This window comes from Rhinoderma darwinii, chromosome 3 (assembly GCF_050947455.1).
Source record: "Rhinoderma darwinii isolate aRhiDar2 chromosome 3, aRhiDar2.hap1, whole genome shotgun sequence".
NCBI lineage: Eukaryota > Metazoa > Chordata > Amphibia > Anura > Rhinodermatidae > Rhinoderma > Rhinoderma darwinii.
In genome coordinates, this window is record NC_134689.1 from 302,336,731 (window position 1) to 302,363,624 (window position 26,894).

A 26,894-nucleotide genomic window follows, 5' to 3' on the forward strand; every position below is an offset into this window, starting at 1 on the left:
TACAGATGATCTGCAAAGAGGAGTGGGCTAAAATTCCATCTAACATGTGTGCAAACCTCATCATCAACTACAAAAAATGTCTGACTTCTGTGCTTGCCAACAAGGGTTTTGCCACCAAGTATTAAGTCTTGTTTGCCAAAGGGATCAAATACTTATTTCTCTGTGCACAACGCAAATAAATATATATAATTTTGACAATGTGATTTTCTTTTTTTTTTTATATATATATATAATCTATCTCTCACTGGTAAAATTAACCTAGCCTAAAAATTCTAGACTGTTCATGTCTTTGACAGTGGGCAAACTTACAAAATCAGCAAGGGATCAAATACTTATTTCCTTCACTGTATAAATCATATATGGGTATGAAGCATATGTTATTTTTTTCCATAGGTGTACTGTACACATCAGCTATATATTAACAGACTGGTTTGTCAAAGTGGAGGCCAAGTGCTGAAGATTTGGTTAGACAATTAATTTGACCGGCTTGCAACCTTTGTTCCAACTAGTTACAGTTTTACAAATTAACCAAACCTAGGTGCAAACTCCTTCCTCTGGTTTGTGAGGAGGTATAAAAAGGACAGCATCTCCGTTCTCTGTTCTTGTGGCAACTCATGACACAATGGCAAAAGGCTTCTTCATTAGCAAGATCGTGGCCTTTGTCGGCATCTTTTTGGCCATAGCTGCGGTGGCTACAATAATTGCTTTAGCAGTAGTTTACGCGAATGAGAAGAACAATAATAATGCAGAAAATGGAGGAACAATTCCCACCACTACAACATCATCATCATCTTCATCATCAACATCATCTTCATCAAAATCTTCATCTTTAACAACAACAACAACATCATCAGTAAAGCCTCTTACTACTCCTGCATCCAATGAAATATGGGATAAATATCGGCTTCCAGTACACCTAGTACCTGAACACTATGATATTGACCTGAGAACCATTTTAACAAAAAACAATGACGGTCTCTACACCTTCGAGGGGGTCAGCAAAGCATATTTCACCTGTATGAGTGCTACACAAAATGTCATTATTCATAGTAACAAACTTAATTATTCCAAAGTACAGCTCACCGATGAAAATGACAATCATATCTACTCAGACAAACATTTTTTCGCAGTGAAGACCAATTATTTAATACTGCCTCTCAATGAACAACTACAACATCACAAAAAATATATACTTCACACAGAGTTTAAGGGAGAACTGGCAGATGATCTAGCAGGATTTTACCGCAGTGAATATGTAGAAGACGGTAAAACCATGTAAGTAAAAATTATAATAATGACAGAAATAATAGTTACTATAATGAAATGTATTACTGCTATCTATCTATCTATCTATCTATCTATCTATCTATCTATCTATCTATCTATCTATCTATCTATCTCTATCATCTATCTATCTATCTATCTGTCTGTCTGTCTGTCTGTCTGTCTGTCTATCTATCTATCTATCTATCTATCTATCTATCTATCTATCTATCTATCTATCTGTCTGTCTGTCTGTATGTCTGTCTGTCTGTCTATCAAGTCCACCGTCCAGCAGCACCAGTCAAAATTATGGGTGGGTGCGCGCCCCAGGAGCTCGATCACAGCTCCAAGTCTCCTATAGTCGTCCAAGAATAGGCAACACTCCAAGTCACAGTGAAAAAAATGGCCTTTTTATTATTATTGCACAAGAGCTAAGAAAAATGCCATTTTTTTCACTGTGACTTGGAGTGCTGCCTATTCTTGGACGACTATCTATCTATCTATCTATCTATCTAATATCTATCTATCTATCTATCTTTTGCATATTACCAGTTTAGTACCCCTACTCTATTTGCCAAAGTAGAGAATCACGGCAAATAGCAACTCTAACATTGGAGGACTTAGCACTACTATATATTATACGGCCTCCCACTAAACACTACAGTTTGAATAATACATAAAATTAAAAAAGTCGACATCGTTCTGATGTTTGTACACCTGTCCACTTGAAAAACAACTAGCGGACTCAGGTTTAATGGTGCCGCAACCCCCTAGTGAAATCCAAAGGAAAACTTGTACCGGCAATGAAGTTTTATTATATCACAATAAACACTATTCACAGCGAGAATTGAGTTTACCCTGTATGAAAAGTGTTTATTGTGATGAAATAAAACCTTGTACATTACGATTGTCGGTGCAAGTTTTACTTTGTATTTTTGAATATTGCTACATTTCTTCATAATAAATTCATTAGATGGAGATGCCAAATGAAAGGGGGGTCGTTAAATGTTGTTTTTAACTCGCACATGAAGAGCATTTTCCTCAACATCACCAGTAGACCTAAAGGTACATTCACACACATCCAAATTTTTTCACCAATTTCTGTGACTGTTGCGTTCATCTAAATAGGACTTGCAGATATTTATTTACACGCTACAAAAACAACCACATTCAGATGTGCAGTATGCAACGGATTTTTAGCCACAGAAATTTCTGCAACAAATCTTTCTCGTGTGAACATACCATTAATGCCCTTTCATATGGGCCGATGATCTATGTAAATGGGGCTAAACGAGTGCTGATCAACTTGCTATATCTTTGATCGTCTCTCGATACGGCCAGAAAATCTGCCTGTGGTAAAGGGCCCTTAGTTCTTGCTTCTCTATCAGTTTATTAAGCATTCTGTTCTGCTGACACGCAATATTATCATTGTTACAGCTTCTAAAGACGTTGTCAATGATATTTTATAGTACGGAACAGTAAATCCGTCTAGTTATGTTGTGATACTTCTCTTGTTACCGTATCAATGTAAAGACAAGCCATTCATGACACCAGGAAAACTGGTTGACACCTTCTTAGGGAGCTATCACCCAGCTTTACCAGAAGCAGATATAAATGTGACCGTGCTGGACAGAATATTTAGTAAAGAAATAGGGGTAATAATGATTGTTTTTATTCTGGAGGGAAATGCTATTTCATAGTACGATTGGTCCAGTTTCTTTCTCACTAAAATGTCGATTTGGTGACAGGATTATAGCCACCACACAAATGCAGGCGCCTGATGCCAGGAAGGCATTCCCCTGCTTTGATGAGCCGGCAATGAAAGCTACGTTCAGCATCACCCTCAGACATTTGCCCGAATATGTGGCGCTGTCAAACATGAATGTTTCAAGTAAGTCACTGTCTCCTTTGATAAGAAATAGATAACTGTGAGTATGTATGGATAGATAGATAGATAGATAGATAGATAGATAGATAGATAGATAGATAGATAGATAGATAGATAGATAGATAGATAGATAGATAGATAGATAGATAGATAGATAGATAGATAGATAGATAGATAGATAGATAGATGAGATAAAATTCTCTGTGAATTCTGACAGGTTAAGTAATTTTCCATACCAAAACATATATTTTGAGGGTATTGAAAAGCAGAACATATATATACAAGTACAGATGTGTCCTCCATTAACTTATCGATAAACCTGACCTATATCAAGATGTGTGGCGCAAGATGTTAAACAAACATTAAAAAAAACATCAATTTCTGACAGATGCCCCTGATGGATTCCATCCGTCAGCCATCCATCTCCTATAGAAACCCATGTTAAAAAAAAAATGATACATTTAATGTATAGTTTTTTACTGGATGGTTGTGTCGAATGCCTCGGATGGATGATATCTGTCAACCATCCATCTCCCATTGACTCGCAGATTTACAAAAACGTATATGAAAACGTTTACATTTTTACTGGATGTCATGACAAATTGTATAACTTGACACAATTTAAGAAATGTTAAGGATGGACACATCTGTATTTAGATATGTTCAATCTATGTATCAGGAAACAGCAAGTTTAGGCCTACAATTATGACCAAATAAATGAATAATAAATCAATATAGTTCTTTATTTGAAAGTTGCATTTTCTGTCTGTTTTCTGTCTGACTTTATTTAATTGAAATTAATGGAAAAAATAAAATAGGGTAAATTTGTTGCTAGCTGCCTATATGTCGACTTTCATTTATTTAGGGATTCACACCTCAGTGTAGGGGGACCTTCTCCTTGGTTATAATGAATCTACAGAGGCAGGGGCAGACACAGACATCTGGGGGCTCCTGTGCAAGTACAGTATATGGGCCCCTTGCTCTCTAATATCTTAACATACATCACCCATTTATGTCTCTCTAGCAATCCATGTCTATGTCTCTCTAATTGTTAACCATAAAGTCTATTACCTCAGGCATTCACATGCAGTCTAACAGACAGAGGAATGGTGCTTTAAGGTGACAGTGGGCCCTCTTACCTACTGGGCCCCTGTGCAGCTGTATGTCCACCCTGTACAGAGACATGACTATTGGAGTAACATACACAAGACTGACAGACACGGAGAAAAGAGATGGAGGGAGAAGAAAGCAGCGAACAGATTGTTTATAATGCACTTGTTTAAATGTGAGGGACTGGGAGACCAAAGACAGCTCTCTGTAGCCTGTATAATGGGAGACTATGGTGTGTTTGGCCTATCAGTAAGGTTGCCACACTCCCCCGCCCCAGAAAATATCTGCCACGGGTAAAAGGGTATGTGGTTGGGGGGCACGGCTTCTCACAGCAGTCTAGGCATTATTTATTCTTCGTCTGGAATTTTTATAGTTATTGTAAAGTAATAAACTCCTCTTTATAAAATACAAGAGGGACAGAGAGTGAGAAAGAGGGGAGGAGAGAAAGGAGAGGGAGAGAGAGAGAGTGGTCTCACTCTGAAGGAGAATCCCCCCCCCCCCTCTACCCTTCCCTGTTCCCCTCGTTTAGGACATAGTCTGAAGGGGAGTGTAAATATAAAATCTTTCTGCCGCTGCCTACAGCCGCCGGTGAGACAGCCATCATGGATGATGCCAGAGAATTGTGCGGTTCTGACATTATATTTGGGAATGTTGTAATGAGGAACAACATTACTGAACCTTGGATTTGTTTCTTTGAGCTTCACATGATTAAAATGTCATAGATCCCAGGTCTGGTATCAACAAAACACTACAAGATTTTCTGGCCATTTCCACCTTAAATGCAATAATCCAGATGTGTGTATAAATGTGGCTCATCATCATACACACACTGCTCTGCTCTATAACCCATCAAGGGTTAAAAATAAATCATAAATTACCTTTTAATTCATTATCATGTACAGTTTTTTTTGCTAGCCATGGCAATAGTTCATGAGTTTACCACAAAGATCTATCTCCTAGCGCTACTTATACAGTAAAATGCTGACTATTGATATAGCTGGTGGCTATTAGGCGAATTAAAAGCTGATTTATTAACCTATGATGACACTTACACTATACTTTTGACCTCCGTGACCATCCCCTACACTGTCTGGCTTCCTCTCACAATCACCAACCGGTGCCGGCTGGCTGCTGAGACTTGAGGAAACACCCACACAGCGGTGTATGAGAGGCAGCAGCTAAAGACGGTTGTACAGCGCTACAGACACAGTCCCGCTCCACCACAAAGGGAAAGAAGCAGAAGTGGAGTCTAACGTTACAACATAGGGTAGGCAGGCTAAAGCCCAACTTCATCAATGCACATGCACCATCGTTTTTCTATGAAAATTACCAGCTATTGATATTACTGGTGATTTAAAAACCCGCACTGGCCTCCAGGTATCCAAAGGTTTTTTGTATTATATGGAGTTGCGTGGCATGTTACTCTATTTCAGCAATAATAGTGAACAGAGCCTTAAAACCAGTTTTCTCCAGTAATCGCTTTGAAAAAATATGTTTGTTCCACGCAGCACATTTATGATGGCCCAACCTCATTTTATTGACACAAATAGCATTTCTCGTTTGTGTCACTAAAAGGGGCGCAGCTATCTATCTGTGCCAAGTACAACCGATTTACGAAAGTTCTATACACTTGCCGGAGAAAGCATAGGAAGAAGTCTTCATATACATTATACTATATAAGTCCTAACACTGGACCTATACTCCCAAAAAGATGCTCACGCAGTGAAAGATATCACAGAATAATAAAACACAAGGCTACCGGGTAGAAATACAATGTACATTGCTCGGACTCCCACCAATCCAAACTTCTGACATGTCACTATGACATGTCAGAAGTGTGTCAAACCTTTAGCTACACTTTAAGTTCTAAGAAAAGGAAATGCAAGTATTTAATAAAACAGACATGCAGGCAGAGTTGACAGGTCCTCTTTAACATCTTAGGTGTCTAGTATTAGTTATACATTGCTATTATCTTAGGTCTTGCAACTCTGTTTCCATCCTTATTATAAGGTTTTCTGCCTAATGATCCGCAGTTCAACACGACCATTTGACCAAAATGTTCACATTTTAGGTGTAACCCCTGAACAATGGAACAACACACAATGGACTGTCACTAGGTTTGAAAAGTCTCCGAAGATGTCAACATATCTGGTGGCCTTTATTGTTTCTCAGTTTAAATCTATTGGCGATGAAAGGGTGAGTATCTGTCTGTCTGTCTGTTATTAATGACAATCAGATCTTAAATTGCTGTTTTGTTACTACTGCCAGCAAGCAGTGGTTGTGCTAGTTGACAACCTAAGTAATGCAATGCACACTGAGTGCACAATTCTGTGGCCTGTAGAGAAATGCATATTGCCTGTGACACAGATATCAGGAAATATTTAGGTAATATAACTTATATGTTATACCAATTTTTAGGTTAAAATCTGGGGTCGTAAAAAAGCAATTGAGGATGAGGGTCAAGGAGAGTATGCACTGAGAGTCACAAGGCCAATTCTGGAGTATTTTGAGAGCTATTACAACGTGTCTTACCCTCTGCCAAAATCAGGTATGTGTGTATATATATGTATATATTGCATGTGTGTCCATGGTGGCTTGTAAGACTCATTTTAAATTAGAACATTTTGAGTAAAAATATATAAAAGGATGACAGACAAAGACAGGGGAGGCTGTATACAGTTTATTTTATTCTTCTCTACAATCTAAACAAGGTTTTCTTGATTTATGTAAGTAAAGCTCAATAATCATCATGTAATGAAAAGTTAAGTAACTTTCTAATTTACTTTGTGCTTCAATACCAAACTTTTCAAGATCTTTGCTTGCTGTGAGTAAATGGAAGCATGCCTCTATACACCCAGAGGCATAACCACTTAATGACTGCCCATACACCTTTTCACTGCAATCATTAAGGGTACTTATGCCACAGCAATGTGAAAAAAACAACGCTGTGACATAAGCCGGGCAAAGGCTTATGTCACAGAAAGGCTTCTGCTCTGACAGGCAGGATCGAATTTACCTCCGATCCTGCCCATTTATCCCCTTAGATGCCATGGTCATAAGCGATAGAGAGGCTTCCTCTTTCAATAAAAAGTTGCATGAACCCCAAAATGGTACCAATGAAAACTACAAGTCGTCTCGCATAAAAATCAGCACTCATACAGCTACGTTAGCAGAAAAATAAAAAAGTTATGGCTCTTAGAATATGGTGGCACAACATTTAATAATTTTTTTAAAAAAATTTAAAAAGTGTTTTTATTGAGAAAAACATTTAAAAAACGCTATAAATTTGGTATCGCTGTAATCGGAACGATTTGCAGAATAAACGGCATAATTTTAAAATGGCAAAAAGAATGGCAAAATTTCTGGGTTTTCCCTTGCACTAAAAAAAAAAGTTAACAAAAGTTAACGAATAAATTTATATGTGCCCTAAAATGGTGCCGTTAAAAAATACAACTTGTCCCACAAAAAACAAGCCCTCACACGGCTTTGTCTACCGAAAAATAAAAAAGTTATGTCTTTTGAAATGCAGTACTCAAAAAAAATGGAAAAAATGTCTCCATCACTAAGGACCAAAAGAGGCTGGTCACTAAAGGGTTAATGAGCCTGTGTCAGTTAGATGTCATCAGAGCAGGTTTTCAGCCTCTGATTGCATTTCCATTAACTGATAGCAAACAGAGATCTTGATAATGGTGAAACACAAAGTATTTTAGGAAGTTGCCTATTTTTCATTATACAGTAATTATGTTTTAGTTACATAAACCCTGAAGATCCCTTTAAATGCAGAAGAAATGCACTTTAACATACCCTTGTTGGTCCCGCTCATCACGGCGTTACAAAATCACATATCACTAACATTTATATTGACACTGATTGTCACAACAAATTCTTGAATTATGGGGAAAATTTCAGACTTCTAAAAGATTCATAGGAGACCACAGTGTTGAGATATAGGGAAGGTTAAACTATTGCTTTTAATTACATTTTACAATATTCGACTTTTTACCATTGTTCATCAGTTTCTGAGAAGAAAATTGAAAAATAGCAACCAATATGGCGGCACTTTGGCTTACATTTTAAATAAATGGCCATCACTACAAAAAGCTGATATATCTGTATGTAAAAGAAGCATAATAGTGCTATGAATGTGCAGCACAGTGTATGATTCAGGGGAGCATCCAGGATTCATTTTTAGGGCACCAAAAAAAAAGCAGAGCGTAATGTGCGCCAATAATGTGCGCCACAGCTAAGGGCCTGTTCACATCAGCGTTCGCTTTCCGTTGAGGGGTACCGTCAGAGGTTTCCGTCGTGGAACCCCATAACGGAAAGTCAAATGGAAACCTTAGCTTCCGTTTGTATCACCATTGATATCAATGGTGATGGAAACATTGCTAATGGTTTCTATTTGTCACCGTTGTGGCAGGTTTCCATTTTTTCAATGGAATCAATAGCGCAGTCGACTGCGATTATGAAAATTGCTGCAAAACTGCTCTATTTGTGCCGTGATTACGAAAATTGCAGGAAAAGTTTGTGCAAAACAGAAAAAAAAACTGTACTGCTGCTTTATTCACAGTGCAATCAAATCATGTTTCTTGCCGCAATTTTTTCTAAAAATGTGGCAAAAAACACAATTTGACCACACTGTCTAAATATATCCTAATAGCACAAGTAGCAAGAAAACACAAGTATGAGCGCTGCAGGATGAAGCCAGTAGTCCAAAGTCGTAACATGTCCTATTTATCAATAAAGTAACCACTTAAATAAAATCAAGGACTACTGGCTTCAATCTGCAGCGATCATCATACCTGTGTTTTCTTGCTACTTGTGATATTACGGTATGGACGTAGACAGATTATGGATCCAGCCAAAGGGTGGAGCAGTGGACGCCATCTATTGTACTCTAAACTCTTTACAATATTGTGTCCTTGATGCACAATTGGCGAAGACACCAACACTATCGACAGTGGCATACCTATAGGGTTCGCAGTTGTGCCCTGGCCTTATTCACCACATGTGTCAACAGTTTCTGTGGGAACTGAGACCTATGTACATACCTCCCAAGTATTGTAAAGAGGGATCATTTTCCTTTTAAGTCACACCTCTAACCCCGCCAATACACACCTGGTTCAGCCCACACAGTATTATGCTCCCGTAGTGCCTTCCTACAGTATATTACCCCATGGAAATCCCCCACACAGTATAATGCTCCTACAGCTGCTCCCCACACAGTCAGTGGCGGATTATCATTAGGGCGGTTCGGGCGGCCGCCTTGGGCCCAAGGTTCCCAGGGGGCACATAGCCACCCGAACCCCCTCATGCCCAGTCGCGTCGCTAGCCCTGGAGGGGGCCCCGTTGCCAGGACCGCACCTGTCATCAGACGAACGGAGCTTCGCTCTTACTTAGCAGCCGTGGTCTTTGCTGCTTTAGAAGCTGCCCCTCCAGCCCCCCTTCCCTGCTGTAAACATCTCTCCTCCTGCTGCTAGCTGTCGGGACATGGGGGAGGGGAGACTGTCGGCGGGCTCTGTGTCGGGCTGTTAGCAGGAGAAGAGCTGCAGTGAAGACTCACAAATATCCTACATAAAAGGTAAGTGCATGTGTGTTTACAGTGTGTACTTTATAGGTGTATAATGTGCACACTCGTGTGTGTTTACAATGTGTACTTTATATGTGTATAATATGCATACTCGTGTGTTTTACAATGTGTACTTTATATGTGTATAATGTGCCTACTCGTGTGTACTTTATATGTGTATAATGTGTCTACTCGTGTGTACTTTATATGTGTATAATGTGCCTACTCGTGTGTACTTTATATGTGTATAATGTGCATACTCGTGTGTACTTTATATGTGTATAATGTGCCTACTCGTGTGTACTTTATATGTGTATAATGTGCCTACTCGTGTGTACTTTATATGTGTATAATGTGCATACTCGTGTGTGTTTACAGTGTGTACTTTATATGTGTATAATGTGCATACTCGTGTGTACTTTATATGTGTATGATGTGCCTACTCGTGTGTACATTATATGTGTATAATGTGCCTACTTGTGTGTACTTTATATGTGTATAATGTGCATACTCGTGTGTGTTTACAGTGTGTACTTTATATGTGTATAATGTGCATACTCGTGTGTACTTTATATGTGTATAATGTGCATACTCGTGTGTACGTGCGCGTGCGCGTGTGTGTGTGTGTATATATATATATTTCTGCAGCAATTCCGCAGAAACTAGCAGAAATTTTGCTGCAGAAAATGGTGCGTATTTTGCTGCGTTTTTCTCACTGCTGGGAGATGGTGACGTCTCCTCTGAAAAAACGCAGCAATTCTGTCCACTTTCCGCAGCAGGAATTGACATGCTGCAGTACGAGAAATACGCACCGCAGGACAAAATGTCTGGTCGGAAATTTTACGCAGCGTCTGGATGAGATTTGGTAAATCTCACTCACTTTGCTACTACTGTATTCTGCGTATTTTCCGGGCGGAAAATACGCAGCAATTCCGTTAAGTGTGGACAAGCCCTAATACAGTAGCAGCAGAGTAGATTAGATGTGAACAATTCTCATTACACGCTGCGTAAATGATAAGTGGGGGAAAAAAAAGCTCAGAAATTGACCTGCGGTGCGTTTTTTTATTCCGCAGCATGTCAATTGTATTTGCGTAAACGCTGCTCATTTGTTTCGGGTTTTCCCCATTTAATTCAATGGGGAGGTAAAACCTGCAACAAATAGCAGCTGTTATGTAAATATGCAATTTAGAAAAAATAAAAATCGTATACTTGCCCAGAATTCTGTTTCTTCGTCCAGGCCGGCCTCCTGGGATGATGTTTCACCCCATGTGACCGCTGCAGCCAATCACAGGCCAATCACAGACTGCAGCAGTCATATGGGATAAAATGTCATCCCAGGGCTGCAGTGTAGCGACGCTGTGTAGCACTATATACAAGGGGGGGAGCGCTGTGTGGCACTATATATAAGGGGGAGTGCTGTGTGATGCTATCTATAGGGGGCTGTGTGACGCTCTCTACAGGGGGTTGTGTGTGTGTGGCTCCATCCACAGGGGGGTGTGTGTGTGGCTCTAGCTACAGGGGGGGTGTGGCTCTATCTACAGGGGGGGCGTGTGTGGCTCTACCTACAGGAGTGTGTGTGTGTGTGTGTGTGTGTGTGTGTGTGTGTGTGTGTGTGTGTGTGTGTGGCTCTATCTACAGGGTGTGTGTGTGTGTGTGTGTGTGTGTGTGTGTGTGTGTGTGTGTGTGTGTGGCTCTAGCTACAGGGTGTGTGTGTGTGTGTGTATGTGTGTGGCGCTGTCTACATGGGGGTTGGCGCTGTGTCCCTGCACAGTGTGATACTGCCAGTATGTAGGGACACAGCCCTGTGAAAGGGGAATCGTAACACCCATTTGTTAATGCTTGTGCAAAAAGGTAGTGTTAGCAATAGTTATGGCGCGGCAGGGTGGCGGTGGAGAAGAGGGGCCCAAGTTTGGGTAACGGCCCAGGGCCCATGGTCTTCTTAATCTGCCACTGCACACAGTATAATATCCAATAGTGCCTCCCACACAGCATAATGCCCCCAAAGCTGCCCCATATAGTATAATGCCCCCATAGCTGACCCCATACATTATAAAGCCAACACAGATGCCCCCATACAGTATAATGCCCACATAAATTCCCCAAAACAGTATAATGCCCCATGGCTGCCCCCAAAGAGCATAATGCCCCCATAGGTGCCCCTATACAGTATAATGCCCCCATAGCTGCCCCATATAGTATAATGCCCACACAGATGCCTCTATACAGTATACTACCCACACAGATGCCCCCATACAGTATATGCCCCATAGCTGCTCCATACAGCATAATGCCCCATAGCTGCCCCATACAGCATAATGCCCCATAGCTGCCCCATACATTATAATGCCCCCACAGATGCCCCATACATTATAATGCCCCCACAGATGCCCCATACAGTATAATGCCCCTACAGCTGCTCTCAGACAGTATAATGCCCCCTGACTTTTTCTTTTCTGTTTGTGCAAATTTATTGGCCCCTTTATAATTCATATTATTCCCACTTGGGTATCTGATACTGTCATTACTGTTTAATTTAATGTGAGCACATATAACCTATGGCTTTCAACTCAAGTTGATACTCATTCAACTTTTTTGTTGCATTCTCCTCCAGGCCTAGGATTGGCTGGCCTGTCTGTCAATGACTTCCTATTTATAGGACGATTTAATGGCGGTCCCCCACCCCTAGAAGAAGCCAGAATGCTGGCGAAACGCGCGTCGGGTGCTCTATCATTTTAATTATTCCCTTGGTGCAATGCATGGCCTTAGCTGCCATATTCAGGCCAACTAATCGGGAATCTATCATTGTTCCTAATGCTTGGCTGAGAGCAGCCGGCTGACAGCTTACAGCATGACAGTGCTGTTAACATAGCGCACTCTGCTGTTGAACACGAGCGGCCGGATGTGCTGATCTATTCAGCCGTCACGGCTTAATCTGACTGCCGGTGCACTTGCCGTGCGGCTCCTCCACTGCTGCCTACCCCGTTCACCTGCGGGTCAGGGCCAGACGCTGAGCCCAAGTCCACTCACAGTGGAGTCATACTCCTGCACGCTCTTTGTGCCGCGTCTCCTCTGACAGCTGGACGCGGGCACAGCAGGGTACAACGGCTGTTCCCCACGCTGCTGCCCTGTTACACAGAGGCGGCGACGTGAGAGTGCAGCTGTCTGCTGACTGTTCAGACTACTCACGGCAGTCATGCATGGATGTGCGGCAACACAATTGCCCTGATCCACTGCACGATCACGCTATGCAGGTGTATCACTACTGGTTCTAACTGATCAAAGTTGTGCACAGATTCATGCATCTGCTATTCTTACATCGCAATTGACTCATACAATTTAATTGAACACTATACAGCCTCGTTACTACAGTATCAATTTCCACGGCCTTTAGCAAATCACAGCAGTTATATCCTGGCTGTGGTTGGTGCTGCAGCTCTGGTACACAGGGGATTCAGCGTAAGGGTGCAGTGTGTAGACTTATGTTCAGACTGCACCGCAGTGCAGCCGCTTGGTAGTGCCACAAGCTATCATTGCTCTCATCTTTGCACTCACGCAATTTGAGATCATATGTTTGCTACTTTACAAGCATAATACCATATGTGGTTCTTGTCTGAACATTTGGATATCATTCACAATTTATAAACATTCACATGGCCTTCGGTATGTGAGTTTGGGGGTCACTCACACATACCGTTTGCACCAACGGACTTTTTAATTTTTCATACGTATATCAATATTTTAATGTATATCAATAAAAGTCAAATATTAAATCAGATCACACCTTTTCCCTCTTCCCTTCCCTCATACTTATAGTTATACTGGGTGGTGTACACCAATGTGATCTGTCATAACACTTTGTGATAGGTGGTTCTCCACACATTGCCTGCCCCCTTAGTTGCCACCATACAGTATAATGCCCCCTTAGCTGTCCCCATACTGTATAATTCCCCAAAGCTGCCCCATGCAGTATAATGCCCCCTTAGCTGCCCCTAGTGCCAGAGCCCACATATAAAGTGCTAGTGCGCACATATAGTGCCACAGTGCCCATGTAGATAGTGCCACACACAGTGCCCATGTAGATAGTGTCCAGATAGTGCCACAGTGCCCATGTAGATAGTGCTACCCCCTGTAGATAGCACTATACATTCTGTAGAGAACGCCATTGGGGCTCACTCTAGGAGCGGAATCCCCAGCCATAGCAGAGGAGCCGTCAGGAGGAGCCCTTGACGTCACGGTCCATAGATCGTGACGTCAGGGGCTATGAGATGGCGGAAATCCCGGCCAGAATGTCGGCAACGCTCTGGCAGGGAAATCCGCTCCAGGAGGAGCCCCTGACTTCCCATATTTGGACAGTAGCGTCAAGGGCTTTCCCAAGACAGGAGTCGCCGGCCAGAGAGCTTGCATTGCTCTGGCCGGGCACTCCATAGTTGAAAGGCCAACATCACTGTCCATTTATGGACAGTGACATGAAGGGCTTCCCCCGGCTTAGCGCTTAAAGTAGCGTTGTGCCCAGAAAATCCTTGACGAGTGGACAGTGAATGCTAAGGCAGGGAGCCCCTAAACAGTACTTATCCCCAAATAGTAGTTAGGCCTCCATATAATAGTGAGGTCCCGATACAGTAGTTAGGCTCCCATAGAGAAGCTAGGTATCCCTATACAGTAGTTGTGCCCCCATAAAGAACTTAGGCCCTTCATATAGTAGTAAGATTCCCCCATATAGCAGTTACGTGGCCAATATAGTAGTTAGGTGTCCCCATATACTACTTAGGCTCCCATATAGCAGTTAGGTCTCCTAGATAGCAGTTAGGCCCCCATATAGTAGTTGTCCCCTCCAGTCCCCCCCCCCCAGATAGTAGTTAGTTCCCTCAGATAATAGTTAGAGCCCCATAGAGTAGTTCGGTCCCTCATACAGTAGTTAGGCCACCATACAGTAGTTAGGTCCCCATATAGTAATTAGGTGCCCCTATAAAGTAGTTAGGCTCTCAGGAAGTAGTTAGGTACCCCAGATAGTAGTTAAATTCCCATATAGAATATTAGACCTTATATAGTATTTAGGCCCCCATATAGTAGTTAGGTCCCCTATACAGTAGTGAACCAATGAAAAAGACAGAAAGAAATTCACCTAGCCCCGTTCCCTCAACGAGTTGCTGGGTCTTCTACCTGCTGCAGGTGGCACAATGCAGTGATGTAATTGCACCACATGCACCGGGATATCATGCTCTTATCCTGACGACTTCTAATAGGCCACAGGCCTAAAACAGTCTGTGGCTGGCCAGAGTAAATGGCGGAGTAGTAATAGGAAAAGAAGGCAACACTGTTCAGGTAAATGGATAAGGAGTGAAGTACACTGTAGAAAAAAGACTTTTAGGATTTTATACTATGATGAGTTAAGCAGATATGTTTAAGCATATACATCATTCAGTAAACTCTTTTGGCATATGTGTCCCTTTAACATTATCTAAAACTATTCCAAGTCTGAGGCCTCATGGAGAAGCAAATACGGATTCGCAAGTACAGATGCACTTCCGTAGCTGTCTGTAATTGCGGAAGTGCCCATTGACTTCTATGGGCGGGTCCGTGCGGACAAGAATAGGACATGTTCTATGTTTTGCGGATAAGTTCTATGGCCTGGACACGCATCCGTAAGTACTGTATATGGAAAGGTATCCGTGACCTGTAGAAATGAATGTGTCCGCAATTTCATCCGTAATTACCTGATGCGTAATCAGATGAAAACTAGTCGTGTGAATGTGGCCTAAAGCAGTGTGTATTGGACAGAAGTATAGTAACATTTTTCTCTCCCCTAGACCAGGTAGCTCTCCCAGACTTTGGTGCAGGAGCCATGGAGAACTGGGGACTTGTGACATACAGAGACACTGCACTCCTTTATGATCCTAAGGAATCTTCCATTGGCAACAAGGAAAGGGTGGTCACAGTAATAGCCCATGAGCTTGCACATCAGGTTGGTTATTTTTTTGGTATTGATGTGTTTTGTTTTGTCCTCTTACTATGAGTAATCTTAACTAGAGGGTGTTCAGTAATATAGTAGGCTGGTTGAAAACAAATGAAACATTATAATATAGGAATCCACATAATTATTGCTTTGCCTGTGATATGTTAACTCAATTAGCTGCTGAAAAACTTCTTGTACACCATGTACAGCTTTTCAGGCAGCTGTCACTCAAACCTACACCATTGTATAAGAGGAATTACATATTCTGCCATTTCTTCTGTATTCCCGTAATGTATATACAAAGTAAAGGCAATGTACAAAATGTTTTACTGGGTTTACTCCACTTTAGCGGCATGAAAAAAAGTTGCAAATTTTGGTGCTCGCTAGTTTTGTAAAAAAAAAATTTACTTTTTTCACTTTTACAAGTCCAAGGGAAATGGCTAAGCTGCGGCCCAACAATTTTACTAGAATTCACACCTGAAACGCTTATAGTTGGCAAAGATTTGACTTTCTGGTGCACAAATGGCAAGAGATGTGCTTACTTTGTTAAGAGGTGAGCGCCTCCTAATAAATTAGGTGCATTTTAATCCAACGTTCTTAGTATTAAGACTGGAGTATAAAATAACTTATTAGTCTTATTAAATCCCCCCCCCACCCCTGTGTCTGCTGATGAGCTCACAGGGAAATGCTGAGATATTTGAAATTCCTCGTAGTATCTTTATCTTTTCACCTGATCGATATCTACATTTGATGTGACTATCTTTTACATTGAGAGAATTACACAACAGGATAGTCTACTTCATACACCACGCTCACAATACAATTTGTACCCCTATTGTAGTGGTTTGGCAATCTTGTGACAATTCGATGGTGGAATGATCTTTGGCTGAATGAAGGTTTTGCCTCTTATGTGGAATATTTGGGAGCAGACAAAGCAGAACCCACCTGGAACATAGTAAGTTTCCTAAGACTGTCTTATAAAGTAGGATAATAAACTAGATGAAAGGTAACAGTGGAGACTAGAGATTGCTTCTTAAGCAATTAAATATAACAAGATATAAACTTAGTATTAGTTTGTGAGAATTATGCCTTCATATCCAAAGTAATGTGAAGCTTAGATTCTGCAAATGTATTCTCTCTCCACCATTTCTCCACATATTAGGATAGGAGGGGTTTTGTTAAATCTGTAAATACCAAAATTGAGAAGACTGTTTTCTAACAATATTTTATGTATACATACTGTATGTGTGATCCTATTCCGTCTAATGCACACGACATGTGTGCCGCCCGAGTCCCGTCCATTATCCGTGGAAAGATAGTCCTATCTTTCATGGATCGGAGAGTTGGGTCCGTTTTCACTGACCCGACTATGATCGGTAGGTGTCTGACATCTCCAATACTGGGCATGGAAGGACCGCAGGAACTTTGTGTGTTTCTGAATGAGACTGCAACACAGTCCCATTCAAGTGAAGAGGGTGGGCAGGAGCACCGCTGTGCAGGAGCAGCAGTGTTACTGGCGATGCAGCAACCCCTTTTTAACGATTGTTGCGGGTCCTGGCAGCAATACGCCATCATTTTTTCTGGTAGTAAAACAGTTTTAAAGAGGACCTGGAACATGTTTTAGTGTTTTTCAATTAACGTTTTAATTTACAGTATTTTAAAATACTAAAAGGCTAAAATTTTGTATTCTTGCACAAAAGAGTAAGTCTCTCAACACAAGATACCTGAATATATACCCTCCAGGTTTTAAATCACAATTTTGTGTATCTTTCCTATCTGCATTGACTGGCAAGTGCTGCTTTTAGAGCCTACCCTACTTTAATGTGTTCAATATGGCGGCTCACATTTTAGATAAACACTGAAAATACTGTTTTGTTCTATTATTTATTTATATTTAATTACTTAAAGGCGTCTTCTCATCATAGACAACATCTTTAATCTGAGAGTCGTGGGTCCAGCTCCCGATACCCCTAGAAAAATCAGCTGTTTGAAGATTCAGCCGACTATGTATTTCTTCCGCGGTGACTTGTAGTATTGTATGGCAGCCATTCAAATGAACGGTCGTCCATGTAATACACAGTTTTCTGAATTCCGCCAAAGTGAGAGCCACTGTTTTTTTAGTGGTTCTCTGGCTCATAGAGAGAGGGTCCCGAGCAACATGTGAACAGGGGGTGTCCTGTTGGGATAACCCATTTGAAGAATATGAGGCCACTGTACAGATACTAATTAAAATAATAAAATGGAAAGTGACAGGTTTACTTTATAGTTTTGCAGTTCTAGCAATGAATATCATGTTGTCACATTGATGTACTCACACAATTACTCTCTAACTATTACAGAAAGATCTGATAGTGCTTAATGACATATACAGAGTGATGGGTGTCGATGCTTTAGCCTCTTCTCACCCCCTTACATCAAAGGAAGAAGATGTGAACACTCCATCAGAAATAAGTGAACTCTTTGATTCCATTACGTATAGTAAGGTAAATGGTTTAACACACTCAAGCCATAGATGTCAATTGTTGGAATACCCCTTTAGGGTACATTTACGTGCTGCGGTAGTTTACTTGTGAGGTCAAAAACTATGCGGCAAAACTTCATGTGGTTTTACCACGAATTCTCTCAATTATTGTGTGTTTTTATTGGTTAAACATGATAAAAATTGCACGCCAAACTACTGCTACGTGTGAATACACACTTAAAGTGAATCTCCACCTTTTATCATCAAGTTTTTAGGTCCATAATTCTTTGCTGATTATATCTAAATATAGCTGTATAGCGATCAGAACTCTGTTTTTCTGTTGCACAGACCTGAATCCCCTGAATAGACAGATTTAAAACATGAGCTGGCACTAGACGGAGCTTGCTGCATACTGCCTTATCAAATTCAATGTATAACTGTATGCTTTAAGCTCCTAAACTCCATCTAGTGGTGGCTGCAAGTAGCCAGCATTTTATCTTTTAAACCTTTGTCTACGTAATTTAAAGCTCAGAAAAATGGAGCTCCAAACACAATAAAGATATAGCAAAAAACTTAATCAGCACAGAATTTTTTATTTATTTAAGTTAAAAAACACAAAAGGAGGAATGTATTAAGACTGGTGTTTCATACGCCGGTCATAGTATGGAGAAGGTTGGAGTAAAATGCTCCTAATTTATAAAGAGGTGCACGTCTTTTAACAAATTAATTGCACCTCTGTCCATACATATGCCAGAAAATAACTATGCCAGCTATGAGCTGACGTTGGTTTGCACTATAATTTATGCCAGTTTCTGACGTAAATCATAGCACATTTGTCGGGGCCCCGGTTGCAAAGTATTGCACAAAAGAGGTGTGCGCCAAATCTTGTGACGTTTTCTTCTCCAGCATACTGGTTCAATGTTTATTACATTTCCCCCAAAATTATAATCAATGGCAGTTTTTTGCAAATGCAGTATGTTTCCGGTGTTTCTAACGTAGAATTCTCAATAGGACTGCAAAATCGCCAGAAAAAAAGCATGTACAACATAACAGCACATAAAAAAGACCACACAAAAAAACGCCTTAAAAAACACATATTACATTTGAAGACTGCTAAAAAAAATTGACACAGTTTAAAACGCCTGAAAATTTCTCTGTATGAGTGAAGGCCATATGCCAAGTGTTGCCCAATGGCTCCACAGATAAGTCATTTATTTTTATAGAGTATGTATCAGGTCAAGAATATACATTAAGAATTAGAAAATTTTGAGGATTCTACATGGTCCTCAGTGACGGAACTAAAATCCTACTTCATATGAGAGAAACAATTTTAACCTAATTATAGGGATACTTTCTACAGTGTACTTTACACTTTAAGTTATCAACGTAGGTGTAATCGATAACAGCTCGATCGTGCTTGCCAGAGACACGCAGGACCCGCCGTCACTAAGCCCGTCCGTCCCGTGGACCTGACCTATACAGGTTTCAGCACTAGAGACATCTGCTCTGTATATAGGATAAAAAGCAGCTGCATCTCAAAAAGTAAAAATAAATTTTTATAAAAAGTATTTTAAAAGTTGCACCAATAACACTGATACAGTGTTGTATTAAAAAAAAAATAAAAAAAAAATTCAAAGGTGTACATACCCTTTAAATATATTTAAGTGATCCATGCAATTTTCTCGTCAAGAAGAAGCTGTGCATGCATCACACAGAATATACACAGTACATTATCGCAAGAACTTTAATCCTATGATAAGGCACAATGTAGAGGAAATGACTGTATCTATGGTAATCAGCTTTTATATTGGGTATTTTAAAATACGCTTCATTTTAGGGTGCATCAGTGATTCGGATGTTGTCCTCATTTCTCACTGAAGATCTTTTTGTAGAGGGACTACGTGTAAGTACCACCTGCAAATAAAATGTTCACTATCACTCATACCCAGCTGCTTTACTGCAACTGGATTTCCCAAGCAAGGAAATCTATACATAATGACTGGCATAGGTTTTATATGCTGCATATCTGTAACTGATGTCATGTAAAAAGGTTTTCTGTAGAAGGCTGTGTTATAACAACACTACTTTCAACTGGTACCATACCAATGTACAAGTAGGGCATGACCAGACGGGGCGGAATTGCTCTGGAATTCAGCTGCGGACAGTCCGCAGCGGAAATCCGCAGCGTAGACTTTTCTCCATAGCCTTCCACAGCTTTTTAGTAGGGTTCGTTTACAATTCCGCTGCGTAGCATAGGCTGCGGTGCGGAATTTGGTGTCCGCAGCATACACTGACTGTCGCGGACGTGTAGCGGACTTGTTGCGGACTCATTGCGGAATTTCTCCATTGACTTCAATCTAGAGTCAAAATTCCGCAATGAAGTCCGCAGATGTTATGTGTGTTACGTAGCGTATTTGTTTTACGAACATGACATTTCTTCATTCTGGCTGGACCTATGTATTTCTAGGTCTACAGCCAGACTGAGGAAGTCAATGGGGCTCCCGTAATTACGGGTGACTACGTGTGTGCACCCGTAATTACGGGAGCGTTGCTAGGCGAAGTCAGTAAATAGTCACTGTCCAGGGTGCTGAAAGAGTTAAACTATCGGCATTAACTGTTTCAGCACCCTGGACAGTGACTTCCGATCACAATATACATCAACCTGTAAAAAAAATAGAAGTTCATACTTACCGAGAACTCCCTGCTTCTTCCTCCTGTCCGGCCTCCCGAGATGACATTTCAGTCCAAGTGACGGCAGCAGCTAATCACAGGCTGCAGCGGTCACATGGACTGCCGCGTCATCCAGGGAGGTCGGGCTGGATGCCGAAAGAGGGACGCGTCACCAAGACAACGGCCGGGTAAGTATGATTTTTTTTACTTTTACTAGGGAAAGGGCTGTCCCTTCTCTCTATCCTGCACTGATAGAGAGAAGGGAAGTACTTTCACCTCAATACGCAACGGCTAGTCCGCATCAATTTAATGCCCATTTTAGACAGACCCGCAACAGAATCTGCAACGCAGATTCTGTGCGGCATTGATGCGGACAGTGTATGCAGAACTCCGCCATGTCTGGGCATACCCGTAAAGCTCCAATTACAAGACAATTTAAATATTATAGTATGCAATTGCATTATGAATAATTACCAGATAAAACTCTTTTTATCAAAATTGCTTCCTACCAATTCAAAAAAGTTGAAAAGTTAAATTTCAAACAAGTGTTGATACTAGATCGCAGTCCGATATCGGATGTAATGTATTCCTATGCAGTTGCATAAGATGACAAGATTGCAAAAATCAAACAAAGTTAGTTTTTGTTGCAATTATTGCAAATTGCATGCGATTATATTCCCCCATAAGGTTCTATTAAGATCACGTGATATTATGTGATCGCAATTTAACACCATATTGCAATACGATTTTAATATTTTTTAACCTTTGAAAAGAAGTTGCCTCCCCTAAATTGCTGAAAATCACATTTGATTTTACATAAAAGTGTGATGTACTTAACGCTTGTGATTTTGCGTTGCAATCTTCTGCAAGATCACATCGCAACGTATCACGTACAACAAGCAGCCATGGAGCCCCAGCCTAGTAGCCGTTTTATGAACAATCATTCAGCTTTCGCCCTCCCAAAAATGCACACAGGTTCTTCTACATGTCAGCTCTGCAAAAACATGTAACTTTTATGGCAAGATGGGAGAACGGGATTGGGGCATATTTACTTATACCAGTACTCACTTTCTACGCAGTGTGCATGCTATTTTAATGTATACGAATAACGGCTTGTCCACACATAACGGAATTGCTGCAGAAAATTTCTGCAGAAATTCTGCAGAAAGTAGCGGGATTTCCGCTGCGGAAAAAATGCACCATTTCCTGCGTTTTTCACTGCAGAAAATGGTGCAGATTTTGCTTCGTTTTTCACAATGCTGGGAGATGGTGACATCTCCTCTGAAAAACGCAGCAATACTGTCCACTTTCCGCAGCAGGAATTGACATAGGCACCGCAGGTCAATTTCTGGCTGGAAATTTTACGCAGCGTGTGGATGAGATTTGTTAAATCTCACCCACTTTTCTTCTACTGTATTCTGCTTCGTATTTTTTCCATCCGCAATTCCGGGCTAAAAATACGCAGCAATTCCACTATGTGTGGACAAGTCATAAGTGTCTTATCTGTCATATCATTACCACTTTTCTAAAAGAAAAGAAAAAAAACACGCTGTATGTGACTATAATGCCATGCTACCACTCCACAAGTGCTGGAAATAAAAAGATTTCAGGCTTAGTCAATTTGCCATTTTTTCGATTCAAGCTGGCTAAACTGCATTGACAATTATTCCTCAGTATCATAGAGCATGTATCTAAAGAGACATGTTGGTGTTAAAATAAAGCAAACGTTGCAAATGTATAATAAAATTGCAACAATAATAAACACATTTTTTAAAATGAGATGTACACCTTTGTAAGCAATTTTTTAAATTAAATAAATGTATTTTGCGGTTTTAACCAACTTTGAAATTTACGTTTATAAAAAGTAAAAAAATGTTTTACTTTTTGAGATACAGCTTTTGTATACATAGCAGCTGTATCGTTCCGTCAAAGCTGATTCTGAACTGACGGATTCGGCTGAGACAGAATGATACAGCTTCCATGTACACAGGATACATAAAAGCGATATCTTAAAAAGTAAAACTGTTTTTAATAAAAGGGAATTTGAAAGTTGGTTGAAAACACAAAATACATTCATTTAATAAAAACCCCAAAAATATTACATACAAAGGTGTAGTAATAAAAGTAATGCAGATGTCAATATTAATCCTTTTTCTTTCTTCGCTAGACCTATCTTAAACAATTTGCATATGGGAACACCGTGTATACTGACCTGTGGGAACACTTACAAGCAGTAAGTAAATATACAGCATGTGAACAGTTTAATGCATATATTATTAAATACAACACAAACAATGGATGACTCATAGTTCATAACCTGGCCACTCGTCCTGATGATAAAGGACACCTCTCCAATTTGGCCACATCCCTACAGAGCCATAGCGAGTTTCAGTTAGCTGTACCATATCTAAATCCCCATTTCAAGGCAAAGTGGTTTGTTGGCACATGCCCAGATAGCCCCACACTAGCCTCTGCATACCAAGGTTGTCAAATTGGGTAAAAAAAAAATAATTATTCACTCCTTTAGGATAAAAAGTCTGATGAAACAGAAACGGTGTTAAAACTATATTACACTGCACAGTGGCATCGTCTGGTCTCTCTTGTTGTACCTGATGGTGTCATTTGTGATAATGCAGAGAGGTGGATGGTGCATATTGATACCTGCTGCCAGCAGTACTACTCTCATCACCAAGGGAGGAAAGATAGGCACCAACTTTGGTCTGTATTTGTATAGGGGTCTGGCCTAGAGTCTTTATTTATTTAGGGGGTCTGGTCTGGGGTCTTTATTTGTTTAGGTGGTCTATTCAAGAGTCTATATTTTGGGTGTCTACTCCGGGGTTTGCATTAGTTTAGGAGGTCTGGGGTCAGTATTTGTTTAGGTGGTCTTTTCTGGGGTGAGTATTAGTTTATGGGGTATGGGGGTCTATATTTAGGAGTTTTGGTCTGTGGCCTGTATTTAGGACTTTTGGTCTAGGGTCTGTATTTTGGAGATTTGGTCTGGGGTCTGTATTTAGAGGTTCTGGTCTGGGCTCGGTATTACTTTGGGGGATCAGGAGCCTGTTTTAGGGTGTCTGGTCCGGGTTCTGTAATTATTTAGGTAGATGGGTCTGGGGGTCTGTATTTATTCAGGGAGTCTAATCTGGAATCGTAATTAATTAGTAGGTCTGATCTGGGATGTGCATTTGTTATGGTGGTCTGGTCTAGAGTCTGTATTTATTCTGATGGTCTGTATTTGTTTAGGGGTCTGGTCTGGAGCCTGTAACCACCATGAATCTCTGTGGAAGGCAAACCCATCACCTCACATGATAATGTGGCAATTGACACAATCAAGGCTATGCTGAGTTTTACCCAGCAGCTCATCACATGACCAAACCCTTTGGGACCAATAAAGGCAGTGGCACCGTCAGATCCTCTATTATAAACACAACACTCATTAAGTGCATAGTCTATATAATCATTGCAAAGACAAATAAATAAAAAAGTAAACCGTTTCTGCTACACAACTGGGTGTCCATATATGTCAGTCTAGTGCTTGGCCTGCAACTGCACTATTCTTCAAACCACTGCTAATCTAGAGAGCAGTACAAAAAAAAAAAAAGAAAAGGCTGCACCACTTATCCTGTTCCCGCACCAGGATGTAATAGCACGTCGTGGTGTGGGAGAGTGATGTGTATTACAGCTGACACCTGGGACTAATGGCCAGGAATAGTGATCACACTGTTCCTGGCCGTTTAACCCCTTAAATGCTGCGATCAATCACGATCGCTGCATCTAAGACGTTACAAAGAGGGGGGCACTGACACCTCATTGGTGCCCCCACAATGCGATCATGGGGTGCCGATGGTTGTCATGGCAGTCCAGGAGCCTAATGAAGGCCCCCAGGACTGCCTTTCTTCATCTCGTGTTAGGCCCTGCCTCTGGTCTGTAAAAATTACAATATAATGCATTGCATTAGTATTTCAGTGTATTGTACTAGCGGTCCAACGATTGATAGTTCAAGTCCCCTAGAGGAACTAATAAACTGTGTAAAAACAAGTTTAAAGAGGCTCTGTCACCAGATTTTGCAACCCCTATCTCCTATTGCAGCAGATCGGCGCTGCAATGTAGATAAGAGTAACGTTTTTGTTTTTTTTAAAACGAGCATTTTTGGCCAAGTTATGACCATTTTTATATTTATGCAAATGAGGCTTTCTAAAGTACAACTGGGCGTGTTTAAAGTTATGTACAAGTGGGCGTGTATTGTGTATGTACATCTAGCCGTTTTTACTTCTTTTACTAGCTGGGCGTTGTGAATAGAAGTATCATCCACTTCTCTTCACAACGCCCAGCTTCTGGCAGTGCACAGACACAGCGTGTTCTCGAGAGATCACGCTGTGACGTCACTTCCTGCCCCAGGTCCTGCATCGTGTCGGACGAGCGAGGACACATCGGCACCAGAGGCTACAGTTGATTCTGCAGCAGCATCAGCGTTTGCAGGTAAGTAGCTACATCGACTTACCTGCAAACGCCGATGCTGCTGCAGAATCAAATGTAGCCTCTGGTGCCGATGTGTCCTCGCTCGTCCGACACGATGCAGGACCTGGGGAAGTGACGTCACAGCGTGATCTCTCGAGAACACGCTGTGTCTGTGCACTGCCAGAAGCTGGGCGTTGTGAAGAGAAGTGGATGATACTTCTATTCACAACGCCCAGCTAGTAAAAGAAGTAAAAACGGCTAGATGTACATACACAATACACGCCCACTTGTACATAACTTTAAACACGCCCAGTTGTACTTTAGAAAGCCTCATTTGCATAAATATAAAAATGGTCATAACTTGGCCAAAAATGCTCGTTTTAAAAAAACAAAAACGTTACTCTTATCTACATTGCACCGCCGATCTGCTGCAATAGGAGATAGGGGTTGCAAAATCTGGTGACAGAGCCTCTTTAATAAAGTTTTCAGTAGTGTAAAAAAAAAAATATTCAAAGATCAAAAAAAAAACCTTTTCCCATTTTTCAGAAATATGGCGACAAAACACAAATTTTATTTTTAACAGTTAGTTTCTTCCTTGTAAAACATAAAATATATAATAAAAACTATATAAATTTGGTATCGCCGTAATCTTATTGACCAGTAGAATAAAGATAATCAGCCATTTTTACCATATGGTGAAAGTCGTAAAAATAAAACTCCTCAAAAGATTGAGGAATCTTAGTTTTTTTCCTATTCCACCCCACCAAATTTATTTTTTCCAGTTTCCTGATACATTATATGGTACAATAAATGTCCTACAATTCTTCCCTCAAAATACGGCTTTATAGACGGAAAAATAAAAAAGTTATGGCTTTTGGAAGATGGGGAGGAAAAAATGAAAACGAAAATCCAGAAAATGTCTGTGATGGGAAAGGATTAATGGCTCATACTGACGTGGCATACATAGGTCTGGCCATGCAAGTGTTAGTTCTATCATATCATCATTCTACCTTACCAACACTTTATACATGATACCTATAAAGTTTTAATTGAAAAAAAAATCTGTATGGTGTACTTTTATAACTTAGTGCATTTACGTTTGTTTTTGTTTTAGGCTATTGATAAAAATACATTGCAGCTTCCTCACTCAATTAAAGATATCATGAACAGATGGGTCTTGCAGATGGGTTTTCCGGTGGTGACAATAGATACAACACGTGGACTTGTAGATCAAAAACATTTTCTTTTAGATCCTAACGCAACAGTCACTCGGCCTTCAGATTTTGAGTAAGACATGTTTTTTATTATATTATTTTCTTTCTCTGCAGGCTTCAGTGTACTTCTTTACTTCCAATGCAGTTGTTTGTGCTAAAGTCTACAAAGTATCACATGTATCCATATACCTTGCCATCGTTATGATGTTGGGCATACTTGCCAACTTTCCCGAATGTTAGGGAAACTCCCGGAAAAAGTGCAGACCTCCTGGATTCCCAGAAGAGCAGGCAAATCTCCTGCATGCTCCGGA

General features: G+C 40.7%; 1 protein-coding gene across 1 annotated transcript; it reads left to right on the forward strand.

Moving 5' to 3' along the window:
- Positions 1 to 622: 622 nt before the first annotated feature.
- On the forward strand, positions 623 to 26,823 carry LOC142750453 (aminopeptidase Ey-like). Its single transcript, XM_075859454.1, has 11 exons — positions 623 to 1,275; positions 3,012 to 3,154; positions 6,333 to 6,457; positions 6,680 to 6,809; positions 15,638 to 15,792; positions 16,625 to 16,738; positions 18,123 to 18,266; positions 20,082 to 20,147; positions 23,082 to 23,147; positions 26,484 to 26,594; positions 26,698 to 26,823. Exons 1-11 carry the CDS (start codon positions 623 to 625, stop codon positions 26,821 to 26,823), a joined length of 1,833 nt encoding a protein of 610 aa, XP_075715569.1.
- The last annotated feature ends 71 nt before the right edge of the window (positions 26,824 to 26,894 follow it).